We start from the raw sequence: 27,133 nt of genomic DNA on the forward strand, positions 1-27,133 counted from the left end.
GGGTGGAGGGAGGAGGGAAGGGGTGGGAGGAAGGAGAGAGGGGCGCCACAGCCCCCAGAGACCAAGCCACAGATGGGGAGCAGGTCTTTAATTCTTAAAGAGCGCTGATGGGCTGGAGCCCTGTCCCCCGCCCGCTGAGGGCCGGCAACCCCCTCCCCTCAGGGTCCAGCTCTGTCGGAGGCTCTCCTAGTCCTCAGTCCCCCTTCCGCTGCACCCTGGTGCCCGTGGGCCCCGGGTAGGGCAGGCCCAGGGGTGGGTAGAAGGCCTCTGGGAAGGGGGCGCCTGGGCCCAGCCTCTGCAGATGTGGGTACATGAGGCCCAGCTCCGTGGGGCCGTAGCGGATGGTGCTAGGCGTGCACAGGCCCCGCACGACCGGGGGCAGGAAGCCGGCCTGGAGCAGGGCAGGGGAGGCGTCCCCAGGAGGCACCAGGCCCCACGGCCGCACGAGGTCCTGCTTCTGGGCCCCTGCCCGGATGACGGACGCGAACTCGCGCCGTGGCGGGGCTGCGTGGCCAGCTGGCTCCTCGTCTCCGCTGTCCTCCGGGTCTTTCGTGTCCCCACGGCCAGGCTCCACTTTGATGCACTTGCCCTGGGTCTGGGGGGCCTCCTCCTTGTCTGGGGGGGCAGCCTGCTTCCCTTGCACTGGGGGCGCTGGCTCTGGAAGAAGATTTGAAGGGCGCTGTGTGTGCGCGTGCCCAGCCCTCAGGCTGGCCATCTGTGGCGTGACTCAGTGGGTCTCTGCTGGGGTGGGTTCCCCCAGGGGATGGACTCCTGGCATCCAGTGGAGAGAGGCCAGGGATGCTGCTGAGGACCCCCCAATCACAGGGCAGCCCCCAAGCAAAGGGTCGCCTGGTCCCCAACGCAGTGGAGCGGAGACTGAGAAACCCTGGCCTCGCCCGGGGCTAACAGAATTTTCCAGGATACCAGGATGCGCCGTGTCTACGCCATACAACGCCTGGGCCGCTGGCCACGTATGGCTACAGATGCCTGAAGTGTGGCGAGTCTGACTGAACCTGAATTTTTGGTTTTAACGTAAGCAGCAGCCCTCTGTGGCTAGTGGCTTCTGGACAGCCCAGGGGCCAGGGGTCACTGGGAGCCTCCAGGGTCGGTGGGAGGGGGCTCACCTGCGGGTTCCGGCTCTGGGCTGGACACGTCCTCGCGGGCTGCGCTGGCTGGAAGCTGGAAGGCGTCCAGAGGTGTGTGGCCGCCCTCCGCTTGGCTGAGACGAGACAGGTGGGGTTGGGGCCAGGTTCCTGGGTGAGGATGGACTCCCTTTGTCCCCCCAGGCTGTGGGTGTAGACTCCCCCTCCCCATCTGAGTGCAGAACAGCCCCGCCCCAGCGAGCATAGCGTCTCCACCCCAAAGCACTCAGGCCTCATGACTGGACCCCAGACTCCAAGCTGGCTTGTCGCCCAGCTTGGCCCCACCCCGAGGCCACACCGGTGTGGCCCTGGATGTCACCCTGAGGTGTCCCCAGGCTCCTGCTGCTCAACTGGTGCCAGTGTCTTCCTTCCAAACTGCTGCCCCTCTGGGGCGGGGTCCAGGCCCAGCAAGGACAGAGGCGTGGCTACCTCTTTTCCCCTGCGTGGCCTGGTGTTCCCCAGGACCTGCCCCAGCTTCCTCCCTCTTCACAGCAAGGCGGGGGGGGGGGGGGGCGGGGGGGGCGGGACACACGGACGGACGCTTTCCCAAAGCAGGTTTGACTGTGACCCTCTCCACCTCTAAACTCCGCCATGGCTCCCCAGTGCCCCAGGATCGGGTCCAGTCTCTCAGCCTGGGCCTGAGGCCGCCGCAGACCGGCCTCACTGGCCGATACTGTCATCCGCTCCCCATTCCTCTGTCTCCTGCAGCAAGGACACTCTGCTTCCGGGCCTTTGCTCTGTCCCCGTCCCCTTCCTGCTCCCAGCTTGTCCCCTGCTAGAGCCCTCTCTGTGGGCCCAGCCCCCGTGGGACGGGCGGGTGCAGCCCTCACCTGAGCACGTAGCTGACCCAGAGCACGTGGCGCTCCCCGGGGCTCTTCCCATTCATAGCCACGGTGGCCACGGACTGCAGCCACACAAAGCCCCCCGCGCGCTGCAGCCAGCGGTAGTACCCGGTCACCACCTGGCCCTTGTCCAGCACTGGGCCCAGCAGGGGCAGGGCGGCCAGAAGGGATGGGGAGACAGACAGGAGGACAGGCGGAGGGAGAGGAGACAGGTGGGCAGAGGAGACAGATGGGGCAGGAAAGATGGGGAGGCAGGTGCGGAGAGGGACAGGGGAGACAGGAAGGATGAGGTGGTGGGAGAAGAGAAAGGCAACATACAGAGGGAGACGGAGCCAGTCAGAAGGCAGCACCTGGCGTCGGGTGGGTCAGAGGCCCACAGCCAACCCGGCTCCCATCCGCGCCCTCCCCGCTCAGGGCTCCCTGCTGCTCTCTGTGCTGAGCTGAGCCCTGGGGTTGGTAACAGGAGGGGCTGGTCACCCCCTGAGTAGGACTTCGGGGAGCGGGGGCTGAGGCCTGGGGCGGCCCAGCCGGGGGAGGTCCTCACGGTCCAGGTGGCTCTGGCGGATCCTGGCTGCGTCCTGTCCGTGGACAAACTGGTAGCAGCTTCGGCCCACCAGCTCGGCGGGCCCCAGGTCCATGTGCTCGCTGACCCTGGGGGAGGGGGAGACAAGAGGGGGAGGGGGAGATCGGCTCTGCCGTCCCCTCGGGTCGCCACTCACTCTGGAGCCTCGGTTTCCCCTCTATAAGCTGCAATCGCGTCTCTCCTGGCCTGGCTCCAGGCAACCGGCAGGTGGCACCGGGCGAGGGTCCCATCTCACTGTCCCTTTTCCCCATCGCGGGTGCAGGACAGAGACGGGCCAGGAGCGGCGAAGCTCTGCGGAGGGCGCCCCCGAGGGAGCGCGCGGACCTCCGGAGGCACAGCCCTCGTCCTCAGAGCCGCCCCCCACCCCCAGTCTACCCTCTCCCTCCGCTGCTCTCCCGCCTCCCGCGGCCCCCAGTGCCCAGCCTCGCGGTGCGGGTGCGCCCCGCCCCGGTACCTGCTCTCACAGGCGAGGATGGTGAGCCCCAGGCTGAGCCGGAAGACGATCGTGTGGCCGTGCAGAGGCAGCTCAGCCAGCGGGGCCGGGGGCAGCGTGTGGCCGAGGGCCACGAGGCCCAGGGCGCGGGCCCGGAGGCGGCCGGTCACGTGGATGACCTGCGGGCGGTGGGTGCGCTTGGAGGAGGGGCGGGGGGGGGGGCGGGCTGGGCGTGGGGCAGGGCCGGCAGGAGTGCGGGAGCTCCCGGGGCGGCGAGGACGCGGGGTCAGAGGCTGTGCAGGGAGCTCACGCCCACCTTGTACCCCGAGGCCTTGACGTGCAGACCGCGCTTGGTGAGGGTGGATTTCATGCGGACGAAGAAGGAGCGCTCCTGGGCCCGGGAGGAGGGGGGCACCTCGGTGGGGCTGGCCTCTGGGCGGAGTGAAGGAGAGTTGTGGGCTCCTGGGGAGGAAACACACAGAGGCGCCCCCTCCCCGCCCCCTTCAGAGCGAGCCAGAGGCCCACCCACCTGACGGTTCTACGAGCTCATTGGCGTCTACATTGACCCCCCTCCATGCAGCGGCCTTTCTCAGGCTCAGCTCTGACTCCGGGACCCTGGCGAGGACGCCCAGCTGGGTCGGAGCCCCTCTGGGGTCTTCACCACACCTGCCCCAGCTGGGCCTAGGCCCTGGGAGGGTGGGGTTGGGGCTGTCGTCACTACTGTGTCCCCAGCCCTGCCCAGCACAGAGCCGGGCGCAGAGCAGGGCATCAGGGTGTAGCAACAGAGAAGACTCGCAAATAGCGACTGGTCTATAAGCCCCTGGTACAGTCATAAATGTGCTCACACCCAGATGACCCTGGGCCTCAAATTCAGGTGCAGACATCATCACAGCCCCACACGTCTCCCCAAACTTGCAATCACTGCTGACAACTCAGATGGTTTTGGTGCAAAGCAAACCCCATGTAAGAAAAACTTATTTACAGGAAAGTTGACCTCACAGCCCCCTCCACACCTGGGAGCTAAAAGGAACTGTCGGGTAATCTAACACCCGCCTCCTCCGCATGGAGTGGAATTTTCCACGGAATTTTCCATTGGAAAGAAGGGTGAGGAGCACACTAGATCCCGGAGCCAGACCAGCCGGGGTTGGAATCCAGCTCCACTTACAGCTGTGACCTCGGACAGGTAACTTAACCTCGCTGTGCTGGGCCTCAGTTTCCCCCCTGTAAAACGACGAGAATAACGGGCCCTGCTCTGTGGGATGGTGGTTAGGATTCCATGAAATTGTGTAGTTACAGGCTCAGCACATGTAAATGAATGCCCAGTGAGCGTGCACCGCTATTTACCTGTCACCCACAGGCTGCCAGAGGGATCTTTCTAAAGCTCAAAACTTGGGGATTCAGGCAATCTTAGGGGGCCAAGTCTTCCTGCTCCAATTTAGACTCTAAAAGCTTGTTTTGCACAACCCTAAGGAGAATGGGTTTGGTTTACATGTAACATCGCTGGATACAATGTACCGGTTGTCCCTGCATCAGGCCTCATTCTTTGGGGGCCTTTGGAATTACCGATCTCAGGAGTATCGGCAAGCGATGAGGAAGAGGAGGAAGAGGAGGGGATGGAGGGCGGGGTGGGGGGCCCGGAGGTCCGGGTCCGCAGTCCCAGCTGCTCCAGGACCTCTGAGTGGTCCCCGGGATGGATGTAATCGAAGACGCTGCTGCCCGTCAGCTCCACCTGCCGGCGAAGGGGAGGAATACAGGCGGGTAAGGTGCGCGCAGCCACCCGCCCTCCCGTTTGGCCAACTGTTCATAAGCTTAGCAGCGGTTGTCAACCTGTGGGCGCGACCCCTTCCGGGGTCGAACGACCCTTTCACAGGGGTTGCCTAAGACCATCGGAAAACACATATATAATTACATATTGTTTTTGTGATTAGTCACTATGCTTTAATTATGTTCAATTTGTAACAATGAAACGGGGTCACCACAACATGAGGAACTGTATGAAAGGGTCGCAGCATTAGGAAGGTTGAGAACCACTGGCTTACAGGCAGGAGTACTTAGTGCCAGTCTTGTGTTTTTATTAGAATTTTTTTAAAAGTTTTTTTAAACTTTCTCACCTGAGGATATTTTTTCCCATTGGTTTTTTTTTTTTTAGAGAGAGTGGGAGGGGAGGAGAGAGAGAGAGAGACATCAATGTGTGTGAGAGAGTTACATTGCTTGGTTGCTTCCCGAAGGCTGCATTGAATCGAGCAACCCGGGTATGTGCCCTTGACTGGGAATCGGAATGGACCTGGACCCTTCAGTGCGCAGGCCCAGCTCTATCCCTGCTGGGGCCAGGACAAAAGGAACATCTGTAAAGGAGGAGGCTAACCTGGGCTCTTCCTCTGTCCTCCCACGTCAAAGCCAGTGATCATTAAGGATTTTCTGCCCCGCCTACTCTGCTAAGAAGCTGTGTAGGGCCCTAGCCGGTTTGGCTCAGTGATAGAGCGTCGGCCTGTGGACTGAAGGGTCCCAGGTTCGATTCCAGTCAAGGGCACATGCCCGGGTTGCGGGCTCGATCCTCAGTGGGGAGCGTGCAGGAGGCAGCCGATCAATGATTCTCTCTCATCACTGATGTTTCTATCTCTCTCTCTCCCTCTCCCTTCCTCTCTGAAATCAGTACAAATATATTTTATTAAAACAAGAAGCTGTGTAGGGAGTTGGGATGGGGAGGTGCCATAGCCTCACAGCAAACAGCTGTGCCCTGAAATGAACCACAGGATTTCCCAGCAGGAATGGGATTCAAGATACAAACGGTGGAATTAGGACATTTCAGTCAGGCAGACTTTTGAATTCAATCCCCCGCCCCCAGTCTTGCAGCAGTCCCACATCTCCCCTATCCAGGCCCCGTATTCTCCCCACTGTGTTCCTGCCCCAGCATCCTCTCTGATCATCTGGCCTTCAGTCCCCACTCAAATGGGGAGCCTCCAGAGGTTTCTCATCTGGCCATGGCCCTCCTCCCTCAGACATCTCCCAGAGCTGGTGGAGGTGGGGAAGGGGAAGGGGGGGGGGGTGAGAGACATCTGTAATAATGTCAACAATTCAAAAGAAAAAAAAGACCTCCCACAGCTCCCACCACCCCAGGGCTTGGGGTCATCCCCTGAACTCCTCCCCTCATCCAGCCCTTCCCACACCAGCTTCAAGCCTCCCCTCCCTCTCCCTCCCTCCCTTCAGGTTCATCCTCCTCCAGAAATCAGCAACTCACTAAAAGCTGCTCACAGAGGCCAAGGCACTGAATTGTCGAAATTTACCAACCGCCGAAATCTTTCTAAAAACGATAAAAGTTGCTGGCAATTGGCATTGACTGGATCAATACTGTATATTGATCCAATAGCAAGGCCTACGATGCCACACGGAGCCAGGACTCCGGACACAGGGGCTTTCAAACGCCACAGAAAACCTTCCAGCGCTCGAAGATCCCAAGCCCCACCTGTACAAATTGTTGTGATCTTTTAAAACTGTTAAGAAGAAACACGTTTGGGTAAATATGGTGTATTTGGCCACCACTCATGGGCAAACTGGTCTTTCTGCTAATTTGCTTCTTTCAAATTGACCTGTTACTTTTTGTTTTGTTTTTATTTTGTTTTTATTTTTTATTTTTTTAAAATATATTTTATTGATTTTTTACAGAGAGGAAGGGAGAGAGATAGAGAGTTAGAAACATCGATGAGAGAGAAACATCGACCAGCTGCCTCCTGCACATCTCCCACTGGGGATGTCCCCCAACCCAGGTACATGCCCCTGACCGGAATCGAACCTGGGACCCTTCAGTCCGCAGGCCGACGCTCTATCCACTGAGCCAAACCGGTTTCGGCTTTTTTGTTTTGTTTTTAAATATTTTTTTTGGCTTCAGAGAGGAAGGAAGAGAGATAGAAACACCAATTATGAGAATCATTGATTGGCTGCCTCCAGCACACCCCCTACTGGGGATCGAGTCTGAAACCTGGGCATGTGCCCTTGACCAGAATCAAACCCGGGACCCTTCAGTCTGCAGGCCGATGCTCTATCCACTGAGCCAAACCAGCTAGGGTTTGTTTTGTTTTTAAATTATTTTTTCTTTGACCTGTGACTTCGATAACCCTGCTCTGACCGCGAGGAGGAGCCATGTTGGATGCCATGTGGGGTTCCAAGGAATGCACTTTGGGAACCACGGATCCAGTCCCTTTTTCACGCTGGGATGGTGAGGTCAGGAGAGAGGAGGGGGATGCCTGGGCCGCCCAGGGAGGTGGCGGTGGCGCCAGTCCAGGCAGCCTTCTGAGGTCCTTACCTGTGAGAGACCCAGGTAAATGGAGACGGTCTCTGAGATGTAGAGGAACTTCCCCTCCTGGCTCAAGGCAAACACAAAGCCATCCAGGGACTAGAGTGGGAGAGACAGGGCGGGGAGAGGAGGGCCTGGCGTCTGTAAGAGGTTCTGAAACCTTATCTCTGCCAGGATGGATTATTTTGGGGAGAGGAGGACGGGGCCTCACTGGCCCTGGGAAGGGGCAGGCAGGAAGGGGGCCCCCAGCATGCGCCTCCCAGGCCTGGCGCTCTCCTGCGATGGATGCGGGAGAGAGGGTGCTGTTCTCCGAGGAGGCCACCAGGTGGCAGCATTGAGCAGCAGGTAGGGAAGGGGCCTCACCTGCAAGATGTGTCCTCCCAGGTGCTGCTCGAAGATTTCGGAGACCAGTGCCACGGGGCCCCTTCGGCCTGGGGCTGGGGACAGAGGGACCGGTGAGGCCGGGGCCTGCGGTCTGGCCGACCCTGGCCTTTTGGGGAAGGACCCCAGGGAACCAGGCTACCAGTTTCCTCTCTTCCTCCCAGTCCTGAGCCATCATGGGGTATTGAGGGGCCCCAGGCCCTGCGGGGGAGAGACCTGGGATGTGGGGAGGAGTGAGAGGGGCAGAGGTAGGCTGGACAAACAGAGAGACAGACAGACACCAGAGGATACAGAAAGGGATTCATTCATTCATTCATTCATTCATCCGTTCATCCATCCATCCATCCATCCATCCATTCATTCATTCATTCAGCAAACTCTCCCCAGCTCCTGTGGCCAGGCTCTGTGTTGGGAACACCGCGGTGACCCACACAGCCTGGTCCTACCCTCACAGACACCCAGGCCATGGCACATAAACAAGTAAAAAATGAACAAGGAATTATCATTTGTGCTCTGAAGAATCAAATAGATGATGTGGCCCTAGCCGGTTTGGCTCAGTGGGTAGAGCATTGGCCTGTGGACTGAAGGGTCCTGGGTTTGAGTCTGGTCAAGGGCACATTCCTTGGTTGCAGGCACCCTCCGGGCCCGGGCCCTGGTCGGGGCTCTTGCAAGAGGCAACCAATCGATGTGTTTCTCTCACATCGATATTCCTCTCTGTCTTTCCCTCTCTCTTCTACTCTCTCTAAAATAAATGGAAAAATATCCTCAGGTGAGGATTAAAGAATAAAGAAAGAAATAGATTATGTGAAATTAGGAGGAAGGTGGTGAGGCCTGTTGAAGGGGGCAGGGGGTAGCTGAGCTGAGACCGGCAGGATGAGAAGGAGGCAGAGAGGAGACTGAAAAGGAGAAAGAGACACACACGCAGAGACAGAGCACACGCAGAGATTGAGAGACAAAGGCACAGAGAGACAACTAAAAGGGCAGAGAACCGTACAGAGAGATCCAAAGGAACAGAGAAAGAGATAAGGACATGAGAGCTCGACAACAACCCAATTGAAAAATGAGCAAAGGACCTGAATAGACATTTCTCCAAACAAGATCTACAAACGGTTAATAAGCCCATGAAAAGATGCTTAAACTCACTAGTCATTAGCAAAATGCAAATCAAAACCACAATGAGAGACCACTTCACACCCACTAGGAGAGCTAGACACACACACACACACACACACACACGCACACGCACACACACACAGAAAATAGGTGCCAGGCGAGGCTGTGCAGAAATTGCACACCCACACCCTCGCCCGTGCATTGCTGGTGGGAATGCTAATGGCACAGCTGCTCTGGAAAACAGTGCGGTGGGTCCTCAGTAAGTTCAACATGGAATTACCATCTGACCCAGCAATTCCGCTTGTGGGCATGTGCCCCAAAGCATCAAACACATGCCCTAGCAAGTACTTGTACATAAATGTTCACCGCAGCAGTATTCCCCACAGCCCAAGGGGGAAACAAATGTCCATTAACTGATGAGTAAACAGAACGTGCTGTATTCAGACCATGGAATATTATTCAGCAATAAAAAGGAATGAAGCAGTGATCCTAGCTACGACTTCGGTGAACTTTGAACACATTGTGCTAAGCGAGACAAGCCAAGCCTGAGAGGACATATATTTGTATTAGAGACCCAATGCACCAAAGTTGTGCCAGGAGCTCGGCCCTCGCGGCCCCACCCACTGGTCATTCCAGAAGGTCGTTCCACCATCCGGTTTAATTAGCATATTAGCTCTTTATTATATAGGATGACTGCACTTATATGAAATGTCCAGAATAGACAAATCCCTAGAGACAGAAAGCAGATTGGTGGCTGCCAGGGCTGGAGTTGGGGGAGGGGGAGGGGCGTGACTGCTGAGGGGTACAGGGTTTTAGGGCGATGATGAAGATGTTTTGGAACTAGACAGAAGTGATGGTTGCCCAACATTGTGAATGTACTAAATGTCACACTAAATGGTACATTTTAAAATGATGAGTTTCATGTTATAAATTTTACCTCAATAAAAAAAAATTTTTAAGAGGTAGGGCCTGGCCATTGTGGCTCAGTGGTTGAGCCAAGAACCAAGAACCAAGAGATCCCTGGTTTGATGCCTGGTTGTGGGCTCAATCCCCAGTATGGGGCGTGCAGGAGGCAGCCGATCTATGCCTCTCTCTCATCAATGTTTCTATCTCTCGCTCCCTCTCCCTTCTTCTTTCTCTAAAAGTCAATAAAAACAGCCGAAACCGGTTTGGCTCAGTGGATAGAGCGTCGGTCTGCGGACTGAAAGGTCCCAGGTTCGATTCCGGTCAAGGGCATGTACCTGGGTTGCGGGCACATCCCCGGTGGGGGATGTGCAGGAGGCAGCTGATCGATGTTTCTCTCTCATCGATGTTTCTAACTCTCTATCCCTCTCCCTTCCTCTCTGTAAAAAATCAATAAAATATGTTAAAAAAAAAATAAATAAATAAATAAATAAATAAGAGTCAATAAAAACATTTTTAAAAAGTTAAAAAAAAAAAGATAGGGACAGAGACATACACAGACATAGAAACTGAGGAAGAGAGACAAAGAGATGGAGAGGCCCAGGAAACGAGGCCACAGAGAGAGACAGGGAAAGGGCAGAAAGAGCCATGGCCAATGAGGCAGAGAGAGGAGGCCCGGCCCGGCCCCCCAGGCAGGAGCTGAGGGCCCAGACCCCTGTGGGGGTGACCCCCTCCCTGACCCTGTGGAGAACGACCCCCCAAGGCCCCCAGGCCCAGACTGGGGCGCCAGGTGAAGGGTTCGGTGACCTCCAGGGTCCTCAGGCGCCTGGCTCTCGCAGGGCTGGGTCCAGGTCCGGCGTCCAGGCGCAGGCTGTCCCTCTCTGGCTGTGTGCCTGCCCTGGGGCCAGTCCCTTCACCTCTCCGTGCCTCAGTTTCCTCCTCTGCCAAGTGGGTTCGCCGAGAGCGCAGCCCTCCCAGGCTGGCTGAGCATTCAGGCAGCTCAAGGAGCTTCTAGAAAGGGCCTCGCACGGCCCGACCCACAGCAGGTGCGGGGAAATGCGGAGCCACAATGCGTATTAATAGTGTGATTACTATTGTTGTTTCCCGACCATCAAAACACCCGGCGGCGAAGACCCGCCCCTCCGCCAATCAGGGCGCAGCCCCCCGCCAGCCCCGCCCCCTGATGGATAGGCCACGCCCCCTCCTCCCGGCGCTCTCCCAACCCCGCGCCGTTACATCCTTCTTCCACCCTCGCCGGGAGCTCCAGGAACAATAACTGGGAGCGGGGAGTGGGGTGGTTCACGGGGACCCCTCCCCCGAGATGCAGCGCGAACAAGCCGGGTGACAGGCGGGAACAATGCTGCCTGCTAATTGTTGCAATTTTCCCCTGTCATTTTTGCTAATTCCTTCATTTTCCCTCTCAGAGGATCAGCCCAGGTCAGACTGAACGGCTGCAATTAACAGCGTTAATGGGCGCGTGGGGCCCGGGCGGGCGTGTGGGGAGGGCTCAGCCACTGGCTGTTCCCCCCAAAACACCGGGCGGTCCCCTGGGATGGGGAGCGCGGGGGGCTGTCCCATCACAGCCCGGTGCGCCTCCCTGCCCCCAGGCTCTCCCACCCCAAACCCTCCAGTTTCCCAACCCCCGGCCCTGTGTCTCCTCCTCTCCTCCCCACACACCTCAATTTCTCTGTCCCCAAGGTAGTTACTCCCAGATTTGCCCCCCTCATTACTCCTAGATGTGCCCTCTCCTCACGTCCAAACCTCAACCAATCACTCACTCATTCAACAAACATTTGCTGTTTTTTGTTGGAGCCTGATTCTTTTTTTTTTTTTTTTTTTGGTGCCCGTGACCGGAATCGAACCTGGGACCCTTGAGTCCACAGGCCAACGCTCTATCCACTGAGCCAAACCGGTTAGGGCTGTTGGAGCCTGATTCTGCTGGAGAAGAAAAAACGGTCCCAGTTGCCACCATCCCTTACAGATTGGGGCCTGAAGGCCTCTCCCAGGCCTTAGGAGCCCCCCTCCACTTCCCATCCCAATTGTCCGGAGGGATTGCTGTGGGAGGTGGGGTGGAGGAAGGGAAGAAGGGCTGGAACTTCATTACCTATGAAGGCCAAGGCCGGAGAGAAGGAACCACCCCACCACAATCAGGGGGTGTGGGCCTGAGGGCTGGAGGGGGCATTTCTGCCTCTACTTGTCCTCAGCCTCATCTGTAAAATGGGGCCAGTGAGCGAGCAGAATGGGTTTGTGCATGTAAGTAGCACAGAGCCAGGCACACAGTAGGTGCCTAATCCCTGAGTCCTGCCACTGTTCTTAGCAGTGTTACTATGGATAACCTGGGGTACCTCTACCCTTCGGGTGGTTCCTTGCCCTGCACCTTGACCCCTCTCTGTCTCTCACACCTGTATCCATTTTCTGTAAGTCCTATGGGCTATACCCTCACGGCATCAGCTGAATCCAACCACCTGTCATCCCGTAGCCCCCACCCTGGCCCAGCTGCCCCGCCTCCCAGCCAGATCACTGCACTCACCTCCTTAAGGGGCTCCCTGCTCCCACTCACACCCCCCCATCACCATGGCTCCCATCTCGCTCGGGGTAACAGACAAAGTCCTCACCACAGCCCATGGGGCCCTGTAGGCCCAGGCCCCTGCTGACCACTCCCTGCCTCACTTCTCCTCTCCAGACTCCCTCCAACCAGCAAGCCGAGTCCAGCGGCCTCCGCGCCTTTGCACTGCCGCTCCCTCCGCCTGGAAGCCCGCCCAGCTTTCTCATAGCTTCCTCCCTCACCTCCTTTTCCGCTCAGCCCAAAGGTCACGTCCTCAGAGAGGTCAAGCCTGGCTTGTGAATTAAGATTCACTCTTTCTCCCCTCATTCCATTCCAGTCACCCAGCTGTGGGATGAGTCTGCTGTGTCCCAGACGCAGGGAACAAGGTGCCGTGAGGGAGAGACACACAATAAACAAAAGAAATGCATAGTGTCAGATGATAGCGCTATGAAAAGAGAAGGCAGGAAAGGGAGACAGGGAATGCTGGGCCGCGGCCATTTTTAGTAGAATGGTCAAGGAGCCCTAGTTGGTTTGGCTCAGTGCATAGAGCATCGGCCTGCGGACTGAAGGGTCCCGGGTGTGATTCCGGTCAAGGGAACATGCCGGGGTTGTGGGCTTGATCCTCAGTAGGAGGCATGCAGGAGGCAGCCAATCCATGATTGATGTTTCTATCTCTCCCTCTCCCTTCCTCTCTGAAATCAATAAAAATATATTTCAAAAAACAAAAAAGAATGATCAGGGAAGACCTGACTGAGGAGCGGACATTCAGAGGGAAGGGAGTCCCTGGTGGCGGGCACAGCAAGTGCAAAGGCCCTGAGGTGAGTACGAGCTTCTCTGAAGAACAGCCAGTGTGTGTGTTGGGGCTGAGAGTGGGGGTTGAAAAGGTGAGAGGGGGAGGTGAGGTCAGGGGGTGGGGGCCAGGGGGCCCACCTCGCAGGAACTATAGGCCGACCCTTGAGGGCAGGGACTTTGTCCTGTTCCCTGCTGTGTCTCCGGCACCTAGAACAGTGCCTGGCACAGGGGAGGTGTTCAATGGTGTTTGTTGAACAAACGAGCAATGCTGGTTTGAAATCAAGGCTGTCTTCTCCCCAGACTCCGAGGCACAGAACTAGACTTTAACCTCTGTTGTCTCATTTTACAGATGGTAGACCAGTGATGGCGAACCTATGACACGCGTGTCAGAGGTGACACACGAACTCATTTTTTTGGTTAATTTTTCTTTGTTAAATGGCATTTAAATATATAAAATAAATATCAAAAATATAAGTCTTTGTTTTACTGTGGTTGCAAATATCAAAAAATTTCTATATGTGACACAGCACCAGAGTTAAGTTAGGGTTTTTCAAAATGCCGACACGCCGAGCTCAAAAAGTTCGCCATCACTGTGGTAGACTGAGGCCCAGAGAGAGGCAGAGAGCTGCAGGAGAGTACTCATCCCTGGAGACCTACAACCACGCCCAGTATGGTGGTTGAGAAGGTAAACTGAGGAGCCAGGCTACTCGAGTTGGACTTTCCGCTGGGCCGCTTCCTACTTCTGTGAAATGGGAATCAGCATGGCCTCCCTCCTCAGGCCTCTGAGAGGATTGAGCGAGCTAATTTACATACAGTGCTGGGCGCAGTATCTGACCTGGGCTGTATTATTATTATTTTAAAGTATATCTTTATTGATTTCAGAGAGAAAGGGAGAGGGAGAAAGAGATAGAAATATCAATGATGAGAATCATTGATTGGCTGCCTCTTGCACGCCCCCTACTGGGAATCAAGCCCGCAAACCAGGCATGTGCCCTTGACCAGAATCGAACCTGGGGCCCTTCAGTCCGCAGGCCGTCGCTCTATCCACTGAGCCAAACCCGCCAGGGCTGCTGTATTATTACTGTTACTATTTCTGTGATTGAGGAGGTCATGGGATCCCCCTCCTTTGGAGAATGGGAGGCTCAATGCTTTGCTCTCTGACTCCTGCTAACATGCTGTCCTCAGTTACCCATCTGAACTACGGAAGCAGGCACGTGGCCTCTTGTTGGGAGACCTTTAGAGCCAGAGACGCCCCCAACTTCCTAATGTTGGGGTATGAGAGGGCGTCCTGCAGTTTCTCCCCCACCAGCTCTGGGGGACAGGCAGGGGCTGATGAAGTCGGAGCTCTGCCTCCTCAGTGCTGTGAACTCAGCGAGCCCCGGCCCCGACTTGCCCACCACCCAGGTAATTGTGTGTGTGGGGGGAGGTGCTGGGCTTCCGTGGGGCTCTCTCCCCGCTTCTCTCCCTGGGCTCGGGGACAATAGGCAAGATGTTTATCCCCAGGGCACACATGTTGTTCGCGGTAATGACAGTAATCAGAGGCTCTAATGCCGCATTCTCTCGGTGCCAGTCAATTCGCCTAATTACCGCCTGGGAAGCCGGATTATTTAAATTTAAATGGTGATTTATTGCGAACTTAATCAATGCTATTTTCTCTCCCCCCTCCTCCCTGGGGCCGGGGCAGGAGGGGAATTGGAGCCCCCCCAACCCCACCCTAAGGACACCTCTTATTGTGGAGTGGGAGAGTAGCCTGGGGTGCCCTGTCCCTGTGACCTTAGATTAATACGATTCACTATCTTCTAGGAATAAGAGTAAAGCAGTAATGCATAAAAAGGAGTAATAACATACACTTGTAGGTATCTGTCAATAAAGTCTGCATAATAATAAAAGTAGGCATCTAGCCCTGGCTGGTTTGGCTCAGTGGATAGAGCGTCGGCCTGCAGACTGAAGGGTCCCGGGTTCGATTGCAGTCAAGGGTACATGCCTGGGTTATGGGCTCGGTCCCCAGTAGGGGGCGTGCAGGAGGCAGCCGATCAATTATTCCCTCTCATCATTGATGTTTCTCTCTCTCTCTCACCTCTCCCTTCCTCTCTGAAATCAATAAAAAAAAATGTGTTTTTTTTAAAAGTAGGCATCTATATACCTGTATTTTACATCGTCTCTATTTATGCATTCTAGATTCTGTTTCTTTGATTACTTGTTATCGTGTCTTGGACACTAGGGTGTCAGCTTGTCCAGCGCAGGGACTATCTAGTCTGTTTCCTGCCGGATCCCAGAGCTCAGAACAGCAGCAGGCACACAGTAGGTGCTCAGTAAAGCACAGGCTCCCAACAGCCCTGCAGGCACTCCGACAGCAACAGTGGCCACATATTGATTGTTTACTCTGTGCTACGGTGATGTGGGGTCTTTACACATATTACCTGGTTGGTCCTCTCCTTAGCCCTCAGGGAGACGTTTCATAATGATTGCATTTCACAAATGAGGCACAGAGAGATGCGGTGGCCTGCCCGGGTCACATGCGGGGTCGTGTCCCGTGAGCTGTTTCCCTGCCGCTTTCAAAATGTGTTCCCCCCGGGTCCCCTCAGGTCTGGGTGGGAGGCCCAGGCCGGGTCCCCTCTGACCCACTCCTGCAGCTGCAGCTGCGGGTCTCCTTTGCGATAACAATGATTCATCTCCGCTACTAAAAGCAACAGCATTCGCTAGTATGACCCCTGGTGTCACCAAGCCCTTGATGAGGCCAGAATTCCTGAAATCTTTCCTCCCCGGGTGCCCATTTCACAGATGAATACACTGAGGCTTGGAGAGTAAGACACCCGATAGGGACCCCACAAAAGGTCTGACTCCAAACTCTATGCACCCTCTGTATCAAGGAGCTGGGCGAAGGCGGGCGGGCGCCTGGGACCCCGGGTCCTCCGCGCGCCACCCCCGCGCGTGCGCACTCACCGAGGCCGGCGGGGGGCCCGGTGGCTCGCAGCCCCCAGGGCGGCGCCCCGAGCGCAGCGAAGCGGCGCAGGCGGAGGTAGGTGACACAGAGCCGCACGACCGACGCCTTGTCCAGCTGGCTGGAGATGGCCCCGGGCAGCGGGAGCAGCTTGGCCAGCTCGAAGAACTCCAGGTTCTCCTTCCCGCGCCGCGAGCGCGCCGCGTTGCGGGACTTCTCCTTGCGTTGCGCCTGCAGGCTGTGCGGGAGGCGCGCGGGGAGTCTCAGCCGGGCCCGGGGTTCGGGGATGCGGGGCCTGGGGGAGGGGAGCCCCGCCTCTGGGGCCTGGGGGACGGGGTGGGACGTTGGAAGCGGATTCGACTCTGGAGGTGGGGGCAGAACCCGCGTGTGAAGTTCCACCAGCGGCGGTGGGGACCGACGTGAGGGTGGGTCGGGGGGAAGGACGGGGGGTGAGGAGTGTTGGGTATGGACTGAGGAAGGGGCTGGGAACGCCACGCGGGAGGGTGGGTTACGGGACGACGGGGGAGCAACTCCGGGTAAGAAATTCTAGCCCCGCGGGATGGGGCGGACGCGAGTGTGAATTCTACTCGGGCGCCGGCTGGGGGCGGGGCCAGGCCGAGGGGCGGGGCTTCGCTCACCAGGGTCCGGGCGGGGCCTTGACCGTGAGCCCCGGCAGAAAGTCCCACGGGACGCCGCCCCCGCGTCCTGCCCCGCATCTGACCTCGCCGCCGCCGCCGCCGCCGGGGCAGGGGGCCGCCATCGCCGCGGGGCCTCGCTCAGGCGGGCTCCGAGCAGCCGGCGGGACTCGAGATCCGCGTCTCCTGCGGCGGGAAGGAACCCGAGGCAGCGCTGCGTCCGAGGGGGACCCCGGGAGAGCTGCTGGGGAAACTGAGGTCCGCGCGGGGCGCAGGGTCCCAGCCAGGAGCTGCCGCCGGATGGTGCCTCAGTCTCCCCCCCGCGAGGGCCCCGCCACGGAGCCCGCGGCTCTCGCCCCGCCGGGCCCGGGAGAAGCTCAGGGCGAGGACGTGCCCCGCCGCCACCTCCCCCGCGCCGCCCGCCAGCGCGCCCGCCTCACGCCCGCGCCGGGCCGGCTCCCGCATACCAATGGGCGCACGCGGCGCGCATACGGATCCGACCGGCCCGCGCGCTGCGTGCCAGGCATGCCCAAGCCCGGCGGGGGGCGGGCGCGGCCAGGCCCGGGCGCGCGGGCTGCCAGCCCCCGGAGCCCCCTCCGGCCCGGGGACCCGCCCCCAAGCCCACCCCGGAGTCCTGTTCCCCGAGTTGCGGCGTGCCTATCTCCCGGGCTGGGCTCAGAAGGTAGGGGCACAGGGCGGGGCCCCCACCCCATGGTCTGCCCAGGGACCTCCCCCAGCCCCTGGGGTGGCACCCTGTGTCCGGGCCACCGAATCTCCGCCACCACAACTTCCTCCCTGAACCCGAGCGCGCGGACCCGGCCCCCGACGCAGGGGCCGGCGCCTCCGCCGAGGACGCACCCAGGGCAGACCCAGCGCTCGGGCCCGGGGGTCCTGGACCCAGATCCCCGAGAACCGGGCGCGCGTTCAATTAGGTATCAATCCCTCCAGGTCTGGCGTCCGGGATTCCCCTACCCACCCGGCACCCGCGCGCCCGGGCCTCCGCAGCCAGGTGTCCATACCCCCCCCCCCCACTTCTCGGGACCCACAAACATCGTGTGCCCCTTCCCCCAACCCCGGGATACGGGCGTTCGGATCACCCCGGACGCTGGAGTTCCGGCCTCCGGTCCCTCCGGTCCCTCCAGGACCCAGGTGTTCCCCGTCCCCTCGCGCCAGCCAGCGGCGTTCCCCACCCGCAGGACCCCAGCCTCGTTACCTGGCTGCGGGGCGGGTTCCGGGCGCGGCGTGGGGCCGGCCCGGCGGCGCAGCGGGGTGGCCCCATAGACCCCGGGGCGGGCCCGGCGGGCGCGGGCTGTGGCTCTCGGCTCTCGGCGCCCACCGCGGCCTCGCAGACTTGGAGACGCGGGGACAGCGCCGAGGGCGGGGCGGGGCCAGACAGAGCCCCGCCCATCGAGGCCCCGCCCCCTGGTCCAGCCCAGCGCCAGCCCCTCTGGCCTTTCCAGGGTGGGGGTTGCCAGCCATGGGGGGTTCGGCCCCCTCCCACCTGAACGAGAACCCCGAGTCAGTGGGGGGGACATCGTAGTCCAGGCGCTATCTATAGACTCCACGGGAGGAGCTAGCGCCCGAGCCCCCCAAGGCGAACCCGGGGCCCCAGCAACCTCCTCTGACAAGGCGGGCACCCGCACCCGAGCCCCCTGCAGGTGTGGAGACCCAGGCGTCAGTGCCCCCTCCAGGACGCACACCCAGGCCTTTGATACCCTCATTTCCCAGGAGGGGACTTCAGGGTGTCAGCACCCCGGCACCCCAGCCCACCCTCCTCTTCTAGGGCCAGGCTTGGCACCGGGCCTCTCAGGGACCAGGACTGGGACACAGAGGGACGTCAGAGTTCAGGATCCTGGGGTCCCCTCTCTACCACCCACCCTCGCCACGGGATGGGAACCCCCACATCCGAGCTCCGCATTGGATCATAAGTGGGAACTCCGGTCCGAGGCAGGCCCTCTCCACTCGGGTAGGAGAGTCCACGTCCTTCCCTCCCACGCCCCTTCAGCAGCCTGGCTCGGGGCTCCAGGCACTTAAACGCTCCCAGGAGACCCCAGTGCAACGAATACAATGGGGCGGGAGTCTTAGGAGAGGCAGGCGGGGGCTCGCCCTGAGCAGGGGCCTTTCCCCCGCTGGGCAGATGGAGAACGGGGCACGCACCTCGAACCCTGGCTGATGGGATCCCCCTTAAACGCGCTCACGGTAACCCGAGTTGACTTGGGAGCGAGCGCTTGTGTCCTGCTAATCCTCTCTCCACGGCCAGGCTCTGAGCTGGGCTCTGTTCCTGAGCCCACCTTACAGCCAGGGACACTGAGGCCTGGAGAGGCCGTCTAGCCGGATGGTGATGGCCTGTCAGCCAATGATTGTTCCCTGTTTCCCCCCAGAGAGACGCGTTAGGGTCAGGGTAGGGATTCCAGCTCCGGGGGCTGTCCCTGCTCCTGGCACCGCTTCCGGTGCCGCCCGGCGGGTGGATGGTTCACCTCATTACAGCACCACCTCCCCGCGCCATCGCGGGCCGGAAACCAGCCGGCCCCGCGGTTGGCGGAGTGGGACCCGGGCCCGGTTCCCAGGCCCTCTCGGGGGTGGGGGGGTCTGCTCGGTCACAGTCTCACGCTGGGACGTTTTCTGCCCCTGGCACCTCATTCCCCAGGCGTGTGCGTGGAGTTCTCCAGAAGCCGCGTGGCAGGTGATAGTGAAACAGACCGAATCCGTGTTAACCCGTAACGATGTTTATTATTGTTATTTAAAGCGAGCGTTATCTTTAAAATTCTGTTTTAATTTCTGATATGGCTTACAAAACACAAGAAGTTCTTTGGTCTTCCCTAAGAATAAAAAAAAAGTCCTGAGATTAAAAAGAAAGTTTGAGATCCACTGTTAAGCCACTAAAAACTGAGAATAGAGCTGGGCATTAAATATGCTGGATCAAACGTCTATACATCCAAAGACACATACACCCTCAAGGGCGCGGATGCAAACCCTCTTACCTAGAGACCCATGCAAAATCCCTGACAAACTTACACACACATCATTTGGGGTCTCAGGTTCCCATCTGGGGCGTGGGGGGCTGCCCTGTGATGTCTGCGCCCCCTGGTGGTGCAGGTGGGAAGAGGTTGGGGCCTTCCAGCTGGGCACCCAGGAGCCTGTCATAAGAACCCACAGCCCTGGCCGGTGCGGCTCAGTTGGTTGAGCATCGCCCAGGCACCCAGAGGTCGCTGGTTCGATTCTGGGTCAGGGCACATGCCCAGGTTCAGGCTCAATTCCAAGTAGGGGACGTGCAGGAGGAAACCCACCAATATTTCTCTCTCTCAAATCAGTTAAAACATTAAACAAGCAAAAACCTCTTGCCAAAAGTTTGGGGAGTCCCGGAGGGCTGGTGCAGCACCGGGCAGGCAAAGCAGTGAGCAGTTATCACTCAGGGTCTGAAGGGAGGGAGGGAGCTGTTAGGGGAGCTGAGAGTGTGGTAGCAGAGACCACCATGGTCGTAGATCCAACCCCTCCTGCCCTGGCCTGGCTCCCCAACCTCTCCGCTGCACTCAGCTATCCGGCCCTTCCCCTGCCTTGGAGACATTTCCCATCAAAGCTCTGATACCCCACTACTTCCAGAGCAGCCCGGGTGGGAGGGATGGGAATGACATTATGTGCCCTCGGTAGGTAGTGAGCTCCCTGTCATCAGGGGAAATCAAGGAGAGGGTCAAGGATTTTTGTAGGCACTGAGAGCGTGTGTGTGTGCATGTGTGTGTGTGTGTGTGTGTGTGTGTGTGTGTTTGGGAGATTCTAATGACTTCTACTTACACATTTCATTCTTCCCTATTGGGAGGTGGAGAGCATAGTCTTAAGGAGGTGACTCAGCCGGCTGACATTCTACTTCCGGCCCCACTTGTATGAGTTTGGGCCACTTCCGTCCTCTCTGTGTGCCTCACTGTCATCTGTAAAAAGCCCTTCAATGGGACCAGGCAGGAACGTTAGGCGAGCAGGTGTCCCGTCTGAGCTCCCAAGGGAGTATTTGTCCCAGTAGCAGGCGAAGCGCCTCAGAGCTGTCTCCTTCTCCTGGAGCCTCCTGCGACAGACAGACTCGCTGCCCAGGAAGTCCTACAGCGTGTCTGATCTGAATCCCTCCTGCTTTCACTCCTGCGCTTAGTGAAGCGAGGGTCCCAGGGGCAGGCCTGCTTCAAGGCCAGGGTTCTGAGAGCCAAGCTGTCAGGGTGATGTCTCCCTTCACCCCGGGGTGTTACTGGGGTGCAGCACCCCAGGAATGCATTGCTTGAGAGGTCAGACTCAGAATCAGTTCTGAGAGTGAAGCTTTACCTACAGCACTAAATGGATGGTGAGGGGGTCACTGGAGACCTGGGCCGTCCAGTTTGGCCCCAGAGTTGTCCTGTTTTCATCCATGTAGCCAACAACATTTATTGAGCACCTACTGTGTGCCAGAGGCTCTAGAGATCCAGCAGGTATGAGGCAGGCAGAGACTCCCGTCACTCGAGCTGGCATGCCAGTGGGGGTGTCAGACAATAGACACAACAAGAAAAAAGATGTGTCAGATGGAGCCAGGTGCTGGAGAAAGCAAGCAAGCAGGTGTGTGTGCCACGCGCAGGTGCGACTGTGGGAGGCTGGCCGAGCCGGGGAACTGGGAAGAGTAAAGGAGTTGGGGTCATAAGAGAAAAACAGAACCCACCCCCCACTCAATAGGCCCCGCACCTAAGTGTCACTCGACACCTGGGTGTGGTCCCCGGTGCCTGCTTCTGCCCGACCCCAGCCCCACCCCTCCTGCTGCTCACTCCGCCTTCCATCTCCCCTTTAGGCCACCCAAGGTGTCAGGGAGAACTCGAACCTCATAGAGGACCTGTCACCTGCCCACAGCGGCCGGAAGAAGAAGACTGTGCTCGGTACAGCACAGGGCGCGGCTCAGCCTGGGCATCATCAGGCCGGCCTCTGCCCACACGTGACGCCGGGTGGGACACTAATATTGGTAGCGAGCAGCAAACAAGCCAGTCCACTCCCCTGGTCACTCTGCTGTCACCTTGACCCTGGCCCAGGCTCCAGCTGCAGAGATGGCCGAGTCAGGGACTGTGAGGCCTTGTGGGTTCAGGGGGGACTTGTGGGGCCTCAGGACACTGGGCCCCCTCCTCTCCCAACCCAAGGGCTGCTCTTCGAGAGAAAGGGAACGCCAGGGCCCTGCAGAGTCCCCCGCCCGACCCCCCCACCGCCCGCCCCCAGGAGGGAGGAGGGCGAACACTGGCTGGGAAGGTGAGGCCAGGAGGAGCTGCTCACTGCTCCGCCCCCTCCTGCCTTCGCTGGACAGTCTGCAGACTCTCCCACTGGGGGCGCTCACTTCCCCCCCGCCGAGCTGCCCGTGGAGGTAATAAGAATAGTACTAATGACAGCAGTGATGATAACAGGGCCGCAGAGAAGAGTGGTGGGGGTTGAGCAGTGGCCTCCAAAAGATATACCCACATCCTAACTCTGGAAATGTGACCTTTGGAAAAAGGGTCTTTGCAGATGGAGTTAAATGAAGGATCTCGAGATGAGATCATCCTGGGTTACCCGGATGGGTCCTAACTCCGGAGACAAGTGTTCATATGAGAGACAGAAGAGCCCTGGCTGGGAGCCCAGCTGGTTAGAGCATTGTCCTGATACACCAAGGTTGTGGGTTTGATCCCAGGTTGATGCTAGAATCAACCAATGAATACACAAATAAGTGGAGCAACAAATTGATCTCTGTCTCTCTGTCTCATCAATCACTTAAAAAGAGAGTGACAGGCCCTGGCCCGTTTGGCTCAGTGGACAGAGTGTTGGCCTGTGGACTCAAGGGTCCCAGGTTTGATTCTGGTCAAGGGCACATGCCCGGGTTGCGGGCTCGATCCCCAGTAGGGGGCGTGCAGGAGGCAGCCAATTGATGATTCCCTCTCATCATTGATGTTTCTATCTCTCTCTTCCTCTCCCTTCCTCTCTAAATCAATAAAAATATATAAAAAAGAGAAACTTAAAAAAAAGAGAGAGAGCCATGACTGGTTTGGCTCAGTGGATAGAGCATCGGCCTGCGGCCTGAAAGGTCCCGGGTTCGATTCCAGTCAAGGGCATGTACCTTGGTTGCAGGCACATCCCCAGTGGGAGGTGTGCAGGAGGCAGCTGATCGATGTTTCTGTCTCATCGATGTTTCTAACTCTCTATTCCTCTCCCTTCCTCTCTGTAAAAAATCAATAAAATATATTTTTTTAAAAAAGAGAGAGAGAGAGAGAGACAGAAGAGAAGACAGGAGAAATTTACTGGGCAATAGAGAAGGCCATGTAAAACGGAGGCAGAGCCCTAGCCGGTATGGCTCAGTGGATAGAGCAGCCTGCGGACTGAAAAGTCCCAGGTCCGATTCCCCTCAGGGCACATGCCCAGGTTGTGGGGTGTGCAGAAGGCAGCTGATCAATGATTCTCTCTCATCATGATGTTTCTCTCTCTCTCTCCCTCTTCCATTTTCTCTGAAATCAATAAAAACATTTTTAAAAAGAAAAGAAAACGGAGACAGAGATTGGAGTGATGCAGCCCCAATCCAAGGACCCCTGGAGCCACTGGGAGCTGGAAGAGGCAGGGAACACCTGGGTGTCTGGTCCCCAGGCCTGTGCGAGAGAGAACACGTTTGTGGCGGCGTGAGCCAGCCGTGTGTGTGTGTGTGTGTGTGTGTGTGTGTGTGTGGTCATTTGTACAGTAGCCACAGAGAGAGCCTTGAGCTTTGCAGTCAGATGCTGGGGTTCAAATCCTGGCTCCCACTTGCCAGTCTGTGATGCTGGACAAATGACTTGGGCCTTTGGGCCTCGCTTTCCTCACCTGGAAGATGGGGATAATGATAACACTGACTCTCCTGGAGTTTATGTGAAAAATTGAGTGGATACCTAAAAAAAAATGATGAAAACAGGGCCGAGAACTGTCAGCGCTTATTCATATTTGCCTGGCTAACACTCATGTCAACTGCTCTCTCGTCCCTACCTGGGAAGCAGAGTTCCGGTGAGCCTGTATCGCTCTCCCTTTTCTTTATTCTTTTTAAAAATTTATTGTACTTAAAAATTTTTTTTATTGATTTCAGAGAGGAAGGGAGAGGGAGAGAGAGATAGAAACATCAATGATGAGAGAGAATCATGGATTGGCTGCCTCCTGCACGCCCTCTACTGGGGATCGAGCCCGCAACCTGGGCATGTGCCCTTGACCGGAATCGAACCTGGGACCTTTCAGTCTGCAGACTGACGTTCTATCCACTGAGCCAAACTGGCTAGGGCTCTCTTTAAAAGAAGATTTTTAAAATTGATTTCAGAGAGGGAGAGGGAGAGGAAGAGAGAAACATCCATAATGAGAGAGAATCATCATCCATCAGCTGCCTCCTGCACACCCCCTTTCTGGGGATCGAGCTCCAACCTGGGCAGGTGCCCCGACTAGGAATCAAACTGTGACCTGCTAGTTCATGGGTCGATGTTGATCCACTGGGCCGGGTGAGCCTGTAGCTATTAATCCCCACTTTCTTCTCCCTCCTCTCAGCTCCTGCACTGACTGTCTCTCCCTGGCTCTAACCGCCCCCATGGCTCCCCAGTGCCCTATAAAGCGCTAGGTGGCTTGGTTCCTGACCTTCTGTGACCGAATGAATAAATGGATGGATGGATGGACATCTCCTTGCTTCTTAGCCTGCTCCCGGGACTCTTCCAACCTCATTTCTCAGAACCTGCCTCTTCCCCAGTCCTGGCGGCTTCTTCTAATCTTGCTTTCCTGTTCCCCATCCCTAAAAACCCCACCAACCCGGCTCCCAGCACTTCCCCGGCGGCCCAAGGGCTGGGCAGGGCGGCGCTCTGCTGACCCCTGGTGGCTGTAGAGAGTAACACCGCATCCCGAGCATTCGGCCTGGCGCTCCCGAGCCCCTAAGGACCTACGTGCTGGCTGTAGCTGGGGGAACGCAGCTCCGGCCCCGGGGGGTGAGGGTGGGTGGGTGGGGTTGGGGGTTCACAGGGAGTGGGGGAGACAGATGGCAAGCGGACGCACTAGTGTGTAAACCCTGGCATCATCCTCTACGTGCAATTTTGAGCAAAGTGTCTCCTTGACCTTCATGATATCCCAAGTCTGACCTCCTGCCTCCACTGCCACGGTCCCAGCTCTGGTCTCATCCACCAGCACTTCCCTCCGATCGATTCCAGGCTCAGTCTCACCGATTTCTCCTTTTGCCTCAGGCTTCAATATGGCTCAGCACAGTTGCTGGTTCTGTTTTTAATCTAAACATTTCATGTTTTTTAACCTTGATTTTTAAAAACATTGCATTGGAATATTTTTTCTTGGTCACTGAGTTGTTTTGTGTCCCCTTTTCTGCTGCAATGTCCCCTCCTGAGCAGCCTAAATAGCACCCCTGCTCCCCCAGAACCGCATCCTTCCTCACCCCTATCTGCCCTGACACTGATACACGGTCATTGTTTTGCCTGTTTCCTGTCTTTCCCCCTAGATGTCAGCTCCTGAAATAAGTGTTAAGTGAGCTAATACGATCTGAAGGAGTAACAAACTGAGAAAATGCTCTTGAACGAGAACATTTCTTTTTCTTCGAGAGCAAAGGAGTCCATCTTGGTCTGGGGTCAGGCAGGGCCTCCCTGAGGAAGAGTCCGAAGGCCTGAGGTGGGCGTGCCCCCCGGAGGCAGGGAGGCAGGGTGCGGGGTGAGGCTCCGCTCCCTGGGAGGTCCGTGGAGCCCTGGAAGGAGATGAGGGAGGGGTGACAGCCAGGTCCGATTGGAAAAGCTCCCTTTGGCTGCCACAAGGAGCTAAAAGGGAAGGAGGGAGCCAGGGAGGAGGCCGAGGAGGAGGAGGAAGAGGAGGAGGAGGAGGAGGAGGAGGAGGAGGAGGAGGCAGATGTTCAGGTGAGATTCCATCAGGTGGCGGGGAATGAGGAGGGAAGGGTGGAGGGCTCCAGGGTCTGGCTTGTGGGGGATGAACAGGTTGGGAGTCAGGGGCCACGACTAGGCTGTGGGTGTCACACTGGTCACCAGGCGGAGTGTCACCAGCAGGTGGATATCAGGGCGGCCTTGGAGTGGAGGTCTGGGCTGGAGTCACACGGGAGAGGTCGGCTGGTAGACGGAGACCCCAGTCAAGGTTAAGGTTGAGACCACTGCGTTCTACAAACTGAGGGCACTCTGTTGGGCATCCTGGGACATCATATGGGGGAGCCACAGGCCTGCCCCCCCCCCCCATTCTTGATTTGGGTGGCTGTGGCTGAGAGATATACACGCATACAAATCCACACAACTCAGACATCAAGAACTAGAGAAAAAGACAGGCTCATGTCAGCACCCATAATGAGTGCCAGCTGTATACTGTAGTGATTAAAAACCACAAATTGAATTAATGTGTGAGAGGGTCAGGGAAGACTTCCCAGAGGAAGGCAGCTTTGAGGACTGAGCGGCTGGCAGAGCTGTGGGGGGCGGGCGGGGTGTGGGGGTGTGGACAGGGAATTCCAGGCAGACTGGGCAGCCGAGCCCCACCCCGGGAGGCCGGTCCTGCGGTCCTGAGTGAGGGTGGGGACAGAGGCTCCCTCTCCTTCCCCGCAGCCAGAGGGGCTGTGGGCGGGGCTTGGGATAGTCACCCGGAATAAACGGCAACAACAGGTCGCGTTTGGGAAGCAGCCACTCCGCTACAGACGATGCAGGCAGGTGCCGGGACAGCCCCGGGCGGAGGGGGTGGACCCGGTGCCCCGTGGGCCCGAGCCCTGGCCCCTGCGCTCGGGGCCGGAGCGCCGCTGCCGCGGAGGCGGAGCCAGGTCCCGCCCAGCCGGCGGGCGCTGCAGGGCCAGGGCGGGGCCGCCTTCACGTCTCTCAGGCCGGGTTTTACAAGACTGATTTATTAACTATGATACATATCACATAAGGCCTTTTCAGTTTTTTACACCATTCCCATTGAGACAAGTACAATACTTTGTAGCAAATACATGATTTTAAAAAACAAAACCAAACAAAAACACCTCAGTCCGAGATGCCTCAGCCTTGGGTGGCGGCTGACCATGCACTAGTTGGGCCGGAGCCTCAACATACCCACGTGTTCAAAAAAAGTCTGGGAATTAAGCAAACATTCCTAACACCAGCTAGAGGATGTCTTGGTTAAAGCCCCTAAAGTACAAAGAAATAACTGTTATACTTTCTTTACATACAGTTCTCCACTTTGCTGCAAAACAGAATTTTGGGCACACGGCCAGACTACTAACACATTTCAATACCATTAATGTTTTTGTTTTTCTCAGGAAACTCAAAATATTTGTTAATTCAACATATATAAAGATCATTTAACATGTGAAAATACAAGTACCAGAAAAATAAGCTGGCAGCAGCACTGTTCCAAATTTTCAAACAAGGTTTATTCCCATAAAATCCAGACATTTCCTTTTTGTGAATGTACACAGGGAACATGATTCTTCTTATGCAAACAATAACTTACGCCGGCTCCACTACATCGAAAGTGTAACATCACGGCTGTCTGAGCGCCGGCCAGGGTCGGTTGCTGGGCGAGCGGGGGCGGCCGCCGCTGGCCTCGGGGAG

General features: G+C 57.5%; 1 protein-coding gene across 1 annotated transcript; it reads right to left on the reverse strand.

Moving 5' to 3' along the window:
- Window positions 1-173: 173 nt before the first annotated feature.
- NPAS1 (neuronal PAS domain protein 1) lies at window positions 174-16,726 on the reverse strand. The gene is made up of 11 exons (XM_070401665.1): window positions 16,605-16,726; window positions 15,969-16,204; window positions 7,655-7,728; window positions 7,301-7,390; window positions 4,564-4,729; window positions 3,317-3,432; window positions 3,022-3,179; window positions 2,529-2,635; window positions 1,973-2,120; window positions 1,125-1,219; window positions 174-657 (listed from the first exon to the last, which is right to left on the reverse strand). The coding sequence occupies exons 1-11, from the start codon at window positions 16,724-16,726 to the stop codon at window positions 194-196; spliced, it is 1,776 nt and encodes a 591-aa protein (XP_070257766.1). The 3' UTR covers window positions 174-193.
- Between the last annotated feature and the right edge of the window lie 10,407 nt (window positions 16,727-27,133).

The sequence above is a fragment of the Myotis yumanensis genome, unplaced genomic scaffold (assembly GCF_028538775.1).
Source record: "Myotis yumanensis isolate MYYU_CA2020_CCGP unplaced genomic scaffold, mMyoYum1.0.hap1 SCAF_23, whole genome shotgun sequence".
NCBI classification, from domain to species: domain Eukaryota; kingdom Metazoa; phylum Chordata; class Mammalia; order Chiroptera; family Vespertilionidae; genus Myotis; species Myotis yumanensis.